This window comes from Melopsittacus undulatus, chromosome 5 (assembly GCF_012275295.1).
Source record: "Melopsittacus undulatus isolate bMelUnd1 chromosome 5, bMelUnd1.mat.Z, whole genome shotgun sequence".
Lineage (NCBI taxonomy): Eukaryota > Metazoa > Chordata > Aves > Psittaciformes > Psittaculidae > Melopsittacus > Melopsittacus undulatus.
In genome coordinates this window covers 33,001,785-33,015,987 of record NC_047531.1, presented here as the reverse complement: position 1 = coordinate 33,015,987, position 14,203 = coordinate 33,001,785, and the positions used below count along the sequence as shown (strand labels likewise).

The following is a 14,203-nucleotide window of genomic DNA, read 5'->3' as shown; positions in this document are numbered from 1 at the left end:
ATCACTTCATATTATTAAAATCAGGAGATTTTAGGATGCTTTCTCTCAAATTGCTAGTGAACGTAAGGACACTTCATAAGATTGTCAGCTGGCAGCTCAGATGACCTGTCATTTAGAGAGTGAACTGTTCTGTTAGCCAAATTGTGAGGTATTTTCACCAAGTACAGAGTTCAGAGAAGCAGGAATGCAACTCCAGTTTGGGCATATTTGCTGTAGAATATTATTGGTATTTTTGGTATATAAAGAAGGAGATGGAGGTGCTTGTCATTCGGAATGATATAGAAGGATCTGGAAGCTAGGAGATTGACTAAGGGTGTTTAATTAAGGATGAGAAGGAAAACATTGGTTATGATGCTGTGTCAGGTATGCAAGCCTTTGCTTCCTCATTTCCTCTGATCAATAGCTGACCATTATGCTTTCTTCCCTGCAGTTATACTTCCCTACCAGTAGCTTACCTGTGCATTACAAATGTACTGAGAACCTTCTTCTTTATGAGGTACTCAGGAAATATTTGTGCAATGCTAAATTGCAGATATGGGGACTTTTCAAATTGCATTAAATCATGCTTCAATACTCCATGTATTCTGTTGCGTGGTGCAATGTATAACACTTGTATCAACAAAACTAAACTCCAGATCTAAAATTTGAAATGATTGACATATTACTAAAAATTGTGAAAATATTAAATGGGCAAATAAAGGAGCAGAGCTCAGAAATACTGCAGGTGACATTTGACAAGCTACATTACTTTCGTTTGGAACTGTGTAGGCAATTTCGAAACAAGGATAATTAAAGTCGTAATTTAAATTAACCACAAAACAATTTTTCCCATGCGTATATGAAAAATGACAGATTATCATTAGTAAGTGTTGTGGAAAAAATTAAATGCAGTGTTTGATATATTGAAAAATACAAGATCATCTTAAAACTAGTAAAATCAATTGCAAATAGTAAACTCAGTGGACATTCATGCAAAACATACTTAGATTCAATGCAAAAACTCAAAATCTGAAGAACTTATGGTATTATTTTAATGTCTTTGAAGAATAAAATTAGTATTCAGTCTTTTATGGTTTACAATGATTATTCTTGACATCATATTCTTTTCATCTGAGATATTAAAGCATCTTTAAAAAAAAAACAAACCCACATGTATTTAATTGCCTGGAGACATTAAGAATTTATATATAAATATATACACACGCGTATGTATTTATTTTTTTAGGAAAAGGAGGATGACAAATCAGACACATCAAGCTCACAGCAACAGAAAAGTCCACAAGGTCTGAGTGACACCGGGTATTCTTCTGATGGGATATCAAGTTCACTTGGTGAAATTCCAAGTCATATCCCCAGTGATGAAAAGGATTTACTCAGAGAATCTCATAAAAAAGACACTATTTCACAAGAAAGTCCACCAAGCCCTTCAGACCTCGCTAAATTGGAAAGTACTGTACTATCTATTTTGGAAGCTCAGGCAAGTACACTTTCTGATGAAAAATCTGTGAAGAGCAAACACCTTTATGAACTGTATGGAGAACAGACAAAGGATCAACATAAACCAAAACCTTTGCCAGTCACTCCAGAATCTTACAGTTCAGATGAGGAAGACTTAGAAGCTATTCAAGAATGTGAAAGAACCATTGTAGAAGATGGTAAAGGAAGTGCTTCCTCCCAGGCAGACTACAAGGAAGAAGATGGAGGAGATGACATATTGGCAAGAAGACAACGCTATGATTCTGTGGAAGACAGCAGTGAGAGTGAAAACTCACCTGTCCCAAGGAGAAAAAGAAGAGCTAGTATTGGTTCTTCAAGCAGTGATGAGTACAAACGAGATGACAGTCAGGGATCAGGTGATGAGGAAGACTTCATTAGAAAACAGATTATAGAAATGAGTGCCGATGAAGATGCCTCAGGTTCTGAAGATGATGAGTTCATTAGAAGTCAACTCAAAGAGATCAGTGTAACTGAAAGCCAAAGGAAAGAAGAAGTGAAAAGTAAAGCCAAAGGAACAGCTGGAAAACATAGAAGAATGACACGGAAAAGCAGTGCAGGCTATGATGAGGATACAGGAAGAAGACATTCATGGCACGATGATGATGATGAGACTTTTGATGAAAGCCCAGAGCCGAAATACAGGGAAACTAAAAGTCAAGACAGTGAAGAACTTGTGGTAACTGGAGGAGGAGGCCTTCGGCGTTTCAAAACAATAGAATTAAATAGTACAATAACGAACAAATATTCTGAAGCATCTGAACAGCAGAAAGGCATTTTATATTTTGATGAAGAGCCTGAGCTAGAGATGGAGAGTCTCACAGATTCACCAGAGGATAGATCTAGAGGGGAAGGGTCTTCTAGTTTACATGCTTCTAGTTTTACACCAGGTACATCTCCTACTTCAGTGTCATCACTTGATGAAGACAGTGACAGCAGTCCCAGCCACAAAAAACTGGGAGGGGAGAGCAAACAACAGCGCAAAGCCAGACATAGGTCACATGGTCCTCTTCTTCCAACTATTGAAGATTCTTCTGAGGAAGAAGAACTACGGGAAGAGGAAGAACTGCTAAAGGAACAAGAGAAACAGCGTGAATTAGAGCAGCAACAAAGAAAAAGTTCAAGCAAAAAATCTAAAAAGGATAAGGATGAACTCAGAGCTCAGAGACGAAGGGAACATCCAAAGACTCCACCAAGTAATCTTTCTCCAATTGAAGATGCATCTCCAACAGAAGAATTACGACAAGCAGCAGAAATGGAAGAGCTGCACAGATCTTCCTGTTCTGAATATTCACCTAGTATTGAGTCAGATCCGGAAGGATTTGAGATAAGCCCAGAAAAAATAATAGAAGTGCAAAAGGTTTACAAATTGCCTACTGCTGTCTCTCTCTACTCGCCAACAGATGAACAATCAATTGGACTCCCAAAAGAAGAAAATGGTCACAAAACATTGAAAAGTGCTGAAGAGGTATATGAGGAGATGATGCATAAGTCCAAGTCATTTCAAATTGCAAGTGAAAAAGATGAAGTATTTGAAAAAGAATCTTTATATGGTGGAATGTTAATAGAGGATTATATTTATGAATCTTTAGTCGAAGATACTTACAATGGAACTATTGATACTAATCTTGTCATGAGACAAGATGAGAGCAGTGAGTATATACAACAGAGAGGAAAAGAGAAAAAAATAAGAGCCTCAGAACAGATCTATGAGGAACCACAGAAAATTACTGATTTACAGAAAGACTACTATAGTGTTGAGACTTTACATTCTATGGTGCCTCAAGAAGATATTGTTTCTAGTTCTTACATTATCCCAGAAAGTCATGAAATAGTTGTATTAGACAGCACAGTAACTTCCACCACTGAGGAAAAGCAGTTGTTAGATGCAGAAGCTGCTTATGAAGAGCTTATGAAAAGACAGAGAATGCAGCTAACCCCAGGGTCCAGTCCAACACAACCAACTTCAGGTTTTGTTCCCACATCTGATACACAGGTATCTAGTGTTGGAGAAATGGTGGATAGTACATCCTTAACATCAAGCACTACTTCAGCAATCTCAGATGTATCACCTGTCAGTAGCACAGCACTTTCTATTCCAGATGTTAAAATAACACAGCATTTTACAGCAGAGGAAATTGAAGATGAATACTTAACAGATTATGCCAGAGAAATTCAAGAAATAATGTCTCATGAAACATCAATGTTGACATACTCTGAGACATCAGAAGGTGCTACATCAATATTACCTTCTGATACAGCTTCCTTAACATCATCTACGTCTTCAGTTTGTACCACAGATAGCTCATCACCTATAGACAGTGCAACCACAGGTTATGTAGATACAGCAGATGCTGTATGTAAGCTAGCAGATTCTGAAGGTGTCAGGATAATAACCCAAGCTCCTTTAACATCTGTGAAAGAGTACTCTGAAGTGAGCATGCCTTATGAATCTGTTACTGAAGCCACTAAAAAGCCATCTATAGCATCAGATAAGCAAAGTGTGGATCAACCTGCAGTTTGTTTGCCTGAAACTGCACCTTCAGTAATGGCAACTACAGTTATAAAACCCAAGCAATATGCAGCTGATACCATTACCTTTGATACCTCCAAATCAGAAAAGGAAGCAGCTAGGAAAATCAAAAGTACAGTAGAGGCTAGCATTGCCAGAATTCATCAGGAGGATTCACACGAAGAATTGGGTGTTGATATGACAAGGATTAATTTAACTAGCACTGCATCTGACCAGCCACCTGTATGTGTAGTGTCAGTACCAGTTACAGAGCCTGCATCAGAAACATCTTCTGTACCTACTCCCAGTGTTGTAAGTAAGACCAGCATGGTCTCTGTGCCTTCCTCAGCTCCTGCTATAACAACCAAAGTATTCTCGCTTTTTAGAAGCTCTTCTTTGGATTCTCCTGCACAACCTTTTCCACCCCCACCTCCTCCTCCTCCTCCTCCTCCACCACCTCCTCCACCACCATTACCTCCACCTATTTTACCCAAGCCAGCCATTTATCCCAAAAAGAAGCCACAGATAAAGACTCAAGCAACAACAGCTCCCACAGTGGTACCTTCAGTCACAAGTGTTCCAATACTGGAGTCCACATCTGTATTAAAGAATCATGTGGTACCTATCACAAAAGCATACACCCCAACACCACCTCCTGTACCACCCAAACCATCCTCCATTCCAGCAGGGCTTGTTTTCAGTCACAGGCCCACTGAAGTAACTAAACCTCCAATTGCTCCTAAACCAACAGTTCCTCCACTCCCCATAGCTGTTCATAAGCCAGCAGAAACACAACCCAAGCCAGTAGGTTTGCCATTGACTTCAAGTATGACTCTGAATTTGGTCCCTGCAACTGAATACAAAATAGCATCTCCCACTTCCCCTTTGTCTCCACATTCTAACAAATCTTCACCAAGGCTGACAAAACCCTCACAGGAAACCTATGTTGTCATTACATTACCATCTGAGCCTGGAACTCCCACAGAAGCTATAACTAGTCAGGCTGTTACCAGCTGGCCTTTAGAACCATCTTCTAAAGAACAGATTCCCCAGCCTATGCAACCAATTTTCACTCCACCCATGAAAACTATGGAAATTCAAAGTATGGCAGATCAGAGTATGTATATTTCAGGTGCTTTGCAAGCTATTCCAGCCACAACACAGTCAATTTTCAAAAAAATACCTAGTTCAAAATCAGAAGTAGTAACAACAGAGGTAACCAAGACCACAGTATCTGTGGTTAAAGGCCCAGTGCCTGGTTTTGGTTTAGATAGTGTCGCTATTACTATACCTCCAGAGCCACTACACATAGGAGATCAACTGAGATATAGAGAGAACGGAAGATTTCATCCACTGGGCGATGTCATAGATCTTCGCACTTTGTCTAAGATGGACATCGAAATGAAAGACAATTGTATGGATCTTTCTGCTGTTTCCATGGACTTGAGAAGGCAAATGCCACCAAGTGATACATGTGGGCGGCCAGTAAGTACTGTCCAGCCAGCTATAATAAATCTTAGTACATGTGTTGCTGATCCTTCTCTGTCTGTAGTCACTGAGACAGTAACTGTAGTGACCTGCACTGCCACTGTAAGCTACACTTCCAGTACAGACAGCCTTGTGGATCTGGGACATGCGATGACAACGCCACTGCAGCTAACAACAGCAAAGCATTTTGAACCTGCATACAGAGTAACAGGCAGCCAGGCATTCTCTGCAGGTAGAGATGAAGTGCCAATAAATTTATCCCTAGGTACTGCAACCCATGCGGTGACATGGGCTGCTACAAAGCCTGTTACTGTACCACCTGTTGGTGTTACAAATGGTTGGACTGATCTCTCCACTTCTCAGGAGCCCATGGAGAGTGGAGCAGTTGACCTTAGCACTACAAAATCCCACAGAACTGTAGTAACAATGGATGAAACTACTTCAGGTATCATAACAACGGTGATAGAAGATGATGAAAAGCCTGTGGATCTGACTGCAGGGAGAAGAGCTGTCTGCTGTGATGTGGTTTATAAATTGCCATTTGGTAGGAGCTGTACAGCAGAGCAGCCGCCAACTACACTTCCTGAAGATCGCTTTGGTTACAGAGATGACCATTATCAGTATGATCGTTCAGGGTCATATGGCTACCGAGGAGTGGGAGGTATGAAACCATCTATGTCTGACACAAATTTATCAGAAGCTGGACTGTTTGCATACAAAAGCAAGAATAGCTTTGATTATCGTGTTGGGGCAACTGATGCAGCAGTAGATCTTACTTCTGGAAGAGTTACTACAGGTCAGTATGACACAGCAGCAGATCTTTCTTTGAAATATAATTTTGATGTTCCCCACCTCATTTCAGGATAATTTTTTTTTAATTATTTTTTCCCTCCTTCTGTTGTTTGTCTTCTTTTGGACAATGTGACAAATTACTCTGGATTACACGTTTTTCATTTCTTCATTTCACATATGTGTTTTGCACAGACGTGCCTGCATGTGCCTGCATGTTCAGAAATGCTGTTTCCTTCACATCTAAAGTAGATCATTAACCTGAAGATTTGCATGCAGTTTTCCCTTCCTATTTAATTCATCAAGATGGGATGACTTTCAGAATCCACAAAGCAGCATTCTTTTGTGGGACTGGACTGTAACTTTGCCCTGTAATTTCAGGTGAGGTTATGGATTACTCAAGCAAGACTACTGGTCCTTATCCAGAGACTCGGCAGGTGATTTCGAGCATCGGGCTCAGTACACCGCAATATTCTCAAGCAAGAATGGTATCATCTTTGGGTTCCCAGTTTGGCATTGGAAGTGTTTTAAGATCATCCAATGGTGTTGTTTATTCTTCAGTAGCAACTCCAATCCCATCCACATTTGCCATCACTACACAACCAGGTTCCATTTTTAGTACATCTGTCAGAGATTTACCTACTGTCCAGACAATTGACTCAGTGCCCTCTTTATCAACTTTGCAACAAAGCCAGCCTCTCCCAAGATCATACAGTTTCTTGACAACAGTGACAGCTGAAAAAGATAGTGCAATTACTGCCACTGATATGGAGACAGGGTTACCACCTCTTACTATAGAAACTATTACCACTGAGCCAACCAACTTGATACCCACCTTAACTACAGCATCTGAAGTTTATACAGATGTAATTGAAGATGAAGTTGCCCTTCTCATTGCCCCTGAAGAAGGCAAACAGCAGCAGCTTGATTTGGAGCGGGAACTTCTTGAGCTTGAGAAAATTAAGCAGCAGCGCTTTGCAGAAGAGCTGGAATGGGAACGTCAGGAAATTCAAAGATTTAGGGAACAAGAAAAGTTTATGGTGCAAAAAAAGCTTGAGGAGTTGCAATCCATGAAACATCATCTCCTATTTCAGCAAGAGGAGGAGCGACAAGCTCAGTTTATGATGAGGCAAGAGACATTAGCCCAGCAGCAGTTGCAGCTTGAGCAATTCCAACAACTTCAACAACAGCTCCACCAACAGTTGGAGGAGCAAAAGATTCGTCAAATATATCAGTATGGTTATGACCCTTCAGGAACTGGTTCGCCACAAACTACCACAGATCAAACACTTTTGGAAGGACAGTATGCAACCACGGAAAATGGCCAATTTTGGCCTGCCGATGATGCAACCACTACAGCTTCAGGAGTCCTGGGTATTGAAATTCCACAAAGCCAAACTTGGTATACAGTACAGTCTGATGGCATTACCCAGTACATACCCAGGTCTGGTATCCTAAGCTCTGCTTCAGAAATGTCTCTTAAGGATATTGATGTTAGAGAAGAGAAGCAGTTGAAAAAGAGAAGTTCTATGCCAAAATTACGTGGTCCATATGAGGAGCTTGAGGAGACCCTGGAAGAAGAGCCCCGGTGCTTCAAAAAGATAGTGGACAGTGGAGTGCAAACTGATGATGAAGATGGAGCAGACAGAGGTTATACAAACAGGAGACGGAGAAATAAGAAGAGTGTTGATACAAGTGTTCAGACAGATGATGAAGATCAAGATGAATGGGATCTTTCTAGCAGATCCAGAAGGAAGCCTCGTGTAGGGAAATACAGTGAGAGTACGGCTGAGGCAGACAAAGCTAAACAGTTCTCTAAAGTATCTAGTATTGCAGTTCAGACAGTGGCAGAGATTTCAGTACAAACAGAACCCGTAGGAACAATAAGAACACCTTCAATCAGGGCCCGATTAGATGCTAAGGTTGAAATCATAAAACACATTTCAGCTCCAGAAAAGACATATAAAGGAGAAAGTTTGGGATGTCAAACAGAGACAGAGTCAGATACTCAAAGTCCCCCATATCTGTCAGCTTCATCTCCTCAGAAAGATAAAAAACGCCCAACACCATTAGAGATAGGATACTCATCCCACCTTCGTCCAGACTCCACACTACAGGTAGTCCCTTCCCCTCCCAAATCTCCCAAAGTTCTCTATTCACCCATTTCACCTGTTTCACCAAGCAAAGTTATAGAGTCAGCATTTGTACCCTATGAAAAACCCATCACTGATGACATCAGCCCTCAGAAGATGCTGCATGCTGACATTGCCAAGGTTCCTCCATCAAGCCCAAAGGCGGCAAAGATGATGCAACGCTCTATGTCTGACCCTAAGCCCCTGAGTCCCACAGCAGAAGACAGTTCAAGAGCTCAGTTTCAGTACACTGAGGGTTATATGGTAAGAAGTACTTGCTTTCTTTTTTTATTTTTGTTCTTTTTTTAATATGCGGTTCTACAATTATCAGTACAGCACGGAGGCTGACACAGTCATTTGCAGTACCTGTGAATGTAGTCTTTTTGCTCTCCTTGCTAAAAAGTCCTAAGGAACATCTGCTATCTAAAGTAATGGTTATTTGCTTCATTGCTTTCCCTGGAAGTAAAAGAATTTGTATTACATTCTTACTAAGATTCAGGAAAAAAGCACAACAAATTTTTGTTCAGAATTTGGAAGACTCTATGTTTTGCACAAAGTGGTTAGCACCAATTCATTTTCATTAAGAAAATAAAAACCATTTTCCTTCTAAGCATACTCAGCTCTTGCGGCACGGTCTGCAGTGCATTTACCTTGAAATTACTGCATGTGCTTTCTGAGAAGTAGCTAACACCAGATTTGTAATTACCTTAGTTAGCTGTCCTTTTTAACCCTCATGAGGTTTCTTGTCTATCTGTGACTCAGTGAGTAATCTTCTGTCTCCCACATCAAAAGTTCTCATACCACAAAGCCATGTGTTTGTTTGTTTTGGATAAGGAGGATTGTCAAGAAGTTACGCAAGTGTTGAGGGCTGTTTCTTGTGGGGTTAAAGGAGGCAATTTTGAATAAGGCTGACATCTTCAGGACAAAGTTTTAATTTCTGCAGTATTCCTTTTCCTTGGGAAATGAGAAGTAAGATTTCTGATTTATAACCAGACTGTTATTTATTAGCAAGAGAAAAAAGTCCTGGTTAAAAAAAAATATCCTATATAATTTAACATGTTCTTGGCTGTCCTTTTGTCCAAGTCCATTCCCTTTTTTCAGTTGCAGGGTCAGTATCTTATTTGTCAGAGGTCTGCACAAGTTTCCATTTAAGTTCTTCAGCAATTCTATCTTTTTTTATATTCAGTCATGTGCAAATACATGAGTGATTAGTACAGCCTGGATAGAATAAAGAGGATTTATTCTTTGTGGTTGGTAATTTGTGGTAGCTTTCAAATGCAGAACTAGCTGGTTATGCCCTCCAAGGCTTCCATTGTAAGTAGTTTCTGCAGATATTAAATGCTGCAACCAACTGGAAAAAGGTACTTAAGAGTTTAAAGGGGTAACTGTGGTCATGACACTGGCATTCCATATAAACATCATTCCCTATTGCAGGATTAGTACACTGGGGAAACTGTAGCATGAGTACTAAAGTTTCATGTTGACTGGAACAGCATCTTCAAGAATGTTGCTCAAGTGTTGGAAAATACTGGCTTCTACTACATATTGGAGAGTAGGTATAATATTGTAGAATAACTGCCAGTGTAGTGAAACTATTCCTGAAGACAAGTTCACTTCATAGATTCATATATATTTGATACAAATTGTATACTTTGATGGATGTTAACTTCATACATGATGGATGATATATGTTTGGACATCTATGTTTATCCTAGCTGAGAACCTGATTTTAGGACTGTATCATCTTGGAAGCTCAGGAAAGAGTGGATAGTGATTTCTTCTTTTGTACATTTTGCCACACTCAAAAGCTCTTCCTAAAAGTAGCATACACAGTGTCACTATTGACAAAGTGTAAACCTTTTTAACTTTTTTTTTCAGCTTTAGAATGGTATAAATATAGCAACACATCATTGTTATGCCCAAGTTTAAATACAGGATAGCTTTTGGATAATTTAAGAAATAATTTTGACACTGGGAATGTTTTATCATTCTTTCTTTGTACAGTGCCCACAACAGTTGAAGTCTTTGTCTGTTGGTTCTCTGTATATACTTCTGTGCCTCCTGACTGGAGAGTTCCTAATTGCTGAATTATAGAAAGGGAAAGGTAGAAAGAATCAGTTATGGCAGTCAAACAGTAAAGTTCAGTGCAGAAAAACTTGTGAAACAGCTCATTCTGGAAAGGAGAAGTTACTAGAGCTGAACATGAAAGAATAAAGATTGTTCTTTCACTACCTTAGGGAAATGGAGTGTATATATGAATATTTGCATGAATGAATATCCCATCACTTTTTTAGCAGTTTTTGTTTCAGGGTTATGTCTTTGCATTCATAAACACTGCAGGTGAAAAGGGTGTTCATGTGTATGTTTCACAGCCTTTTTTTATGACAGTTTATCAAAAAAGTTGTTCCTTATGCAATCAGTGGGGCTAAAGGGATAGGAATAAAACTAGTCTCTTTCTAAGTCTTACAATGAAATTATACCTTGTGCCTCAGGCAGTGCAGTTTCATCATTCATGTACAACATTACAACATTTAAAGAAAAAAGATTATGGAGACTGTGACAAAGATGATTAAGTTAGGTCTATATGGTTTAGAAATGCACTTTGAATACAATTTTATTTTTTAATACAACTTTTATAGGAAGCTATTAAAATGTTTTATCTAATATAGTCTAAAAGACTGAAAAATAACCCAGTAGCTAATCACCTAATAATAAGTATCCAGATAATATCACTTTCAATGATGCAAATTTAATTTTCAGATAAGGTATATGTTTACATTGCATTTTCACTTACTGTCTATCATAGTCATTGCCTCTATAAGAACAATTATTGAATGAACATAAATAGTATCTTACTATTAATCCAAAGTGGAAGTATTGCTTTTCATTATGTCCTATTTGATAGTTCTCATGTGCTATGCATTTCTGTGATGTACGTTAGTAATCAAGTGTAGCTGTGTCAAGGAAAAAGTGTGAGCTATGGGTTGTCAGCACCAAAAATGTTGTGGAAGCCACCCACCTGGAATTGATATTTTGCAGATACCTGATTTTCCTGCTTTGTGAGCTTTGTGCCACTTGAGCTCGCACTGGCAGTGAGCTCTCTAGCACTGATTATCATAGACTGTCCAGCAGTCCAGTGTGGTAGGATTCCACAGAGCGCAAAGCCATAGTAATGGTTTCCATGAGGAAACTGGAAAGTGTTAGTAGACTTTGGAAGTGGAGACTGAATTTTGTCCAGCAGCAATAAGAAGTTGTGAGGATCTCTCTAGTTTAATAAGGAAATAGCATTACACCAGTGCATTACAGAATCAAGTCACATGCCAGTCAGAGTCAACTTGGGCACTTGTACACATTGCATAGGTGTAATCAAAGATGGAAGTCGTCTTCCTTTTGCCTTTGGATGCAAAATGCCTGCTCAGCTAAACAGAAGCAAATTGAAGAAGATCTTGCACATGGGCTGTCACACACATACAACATCTACAGCCAAGCAGTGCATAAAGACTCAGCAGAAATGTTTGTATTCATGAAACTAATGCAAAGACACATCTGTCAACAGCCTGTCAGCTTCAGGGTAGAAATTGTAAGATTAAGCTTCAACGCTTAGAACAAATTCTATCAACCTGTTTATTAAGAGAGTTAACAAAGACATTTCTGGAAATTTTTAGCTAATGTGGGTTGCCATATTTGTAAGGTAAATATAATTCAAATCCTTATACTGTACTAAAAAAGATGATGATTTCAAGCAAAATCCCTAGAGTCTGCTTTATTTAGATAAGAATCATTGGACTTCATCTATTGCTGTAGTGATTTTTTATCTATTTTATAGCTGTAAATTTGTTTAATGGCATAAATTTAAAAGTAATGAGAACAAACACACAAATATGTATAACTGTATTTTATCTTCTATGGTATCCTAAAACTTTCAACTTTAAAACTGAAGGATGGGATTTCAATGATTTGGACTGCCATTTTCTGTGCCAGACATGTTATACACCTGGGCACTAAAGAGAGGAAGCAGGGTAGTTGCTCCCAGTAGAATTAAAACTTTCCATATATCATATCCGTGATGTTTTGCTTGCTTATTCAGGACTAAGCTGATCACCCTACTTATATTTCAATGAGAAATGTTCTTAGATAATGAATAAAGATAGGGATAATTACCTGGTTTGATGTTGAGTATTTCTGTTTGTTTACCTTGTTAAGGAGCAGAGAAGAGGCTCGTTTGTTAGTGTCATGCCAGATTGGCAGGTAAGGGGTTTCTGCAATTGTTAGAGCACAGGAAGTTGATGTTTCCCATGTCTTCTTATTATCCTGCCTGAATTCCAGCTACAAGGGTTTGGTACTTTGTTATAACTCTTACAGTTACTGTAAGCTTTTCTGAAGTGTCTTGGGATCTGAGGCATGGGTGGTCGCATGGTTGTAACTGCAAAAGTCTTAATACAGTGACCTTAATTTTCCATTTTAGACCCATGATTCAGTCCAGAAAAATGGAAGAACATTTTGTTTTATGTAAAAGTTAATTTTCAATATAAAGGAGCCATTACCTCTGCAGAAACAGCTGCTATTTGGGTTTAAGTACAGATGGATGTTGAGTGAGGAATCATCTTTGGTAGTGTATTAGAATGATCTAGATTTAAAGTGCAAAGTTGTGGGATGGTTTTTTTTCCCATTTGCTTCTGAGTGGTATATGTGGGCTGTGGTTTAATGGAACACTTCTTCAGGCACTGGTGACAACTGGTCCTTCATTTTGGCTATGCATATGCCAGTCTTAAAGAACAGTTTGGAAGCAGCCTGATTTACATAATTCATATGGTCTGCATGCAGTTTGTGAGCTGCATATATGGGTCTATCTGAGCCACAGGTTTCTGAATCCCTGAAGAGTGCCCTGCAGCTACTTATGAGGCTGGTTGGTTCATCACTGCCTGTGGACAGGGTGATCTTGTTTTAAGATTGAATTCAGGCCAGAAATCCAAAGAAGATGTAGATGTACCTACTGAGTTGCTTTTGTATTTAAATATTGTCACACAGTTTTTTGTATGTTACAGACAAATTAAATGGAAACTGAGTCGATCTTACATCTAGAAACGATTCCAGCCCCTTTCAACCTGGCCTGGAGCACTACCAGTGATGGGGCAGCCACAGCTTCCCTGGGCACCCTGTGCCAGTGACTCCCCACCTTCATAGTGAAGATTTTTTTTCCTAATACAAATATCTAATCTGAATCTACCCTTTTTCAGTTTAAATCCATTACTCATTGTTCTAACCCTACATGCCCTTGTCAAAAGCCCCTCTCCAGCTTTCTTTTAGGCTCCTTAAGGTACTGAAAGCTCCTCTAAGGTCTCCCCAGAGTCTTCTCTTCTCCAGGCTGAACAACCCTAACTTTCTCAGTCTGTCTTCATAAGAGAAGTGCTCCAGCCCCTTGGTCATGTTTATAGCCCTTTTCTGGACTCACTGAACAGGTCCATGTCTGGGGAGCCCCAGAGCTGGATGCATTACTCCATTACTTCCTGTGCTGAATCCTTTGGAATAACATTTCTGTGATTCAAATGAGGTGTCTTTTTCCCATCTGACTGATCTTCAAAACAGAAGGACTACTCCATATTTTGGTTAACATATTGTATAAACATTGTTTTCTAAAGCACATTTCTCTGGATCAGTCTGTCTTGCCTGATACTTTTATATTAGTTGATTTCACACCTTCTCTATTCAACCAAAGGACATTCTCACATAATGTAAAATTGTTATGGTATTCACTGTTTTGCTTTCAAAAGGGATCCTGAGCAATATT

General features: G+C 39.2%; 1 protein-coding gene across 1 annotated transcript in view; it reads left to right on the top strand.

The window, feature by feature from the left end:
• Positions 1 to 14,203, top strand: part of PCLO (piccolo presynaptic cytomatrix protein) — a 352,993-nt gene that overhangs the window by 168,372 nt on the left and 170,418 nt on the right. Inside the window, exons 5-6 of the mRNA XM_031048314.2 lie at positions 1,226 to 6,290; positions 6,665 to 8,679. Coding sequence (XP_030904174.2) covers positions 1,226 to 6,290; positions 6,665 to 8,679 — 7,080 coding nt within the window. The remainder of the gene's footprint in view (positions 1 to 1,225; positions 6,291 to 6,664; positions 8,680 to 14,203) is intronic.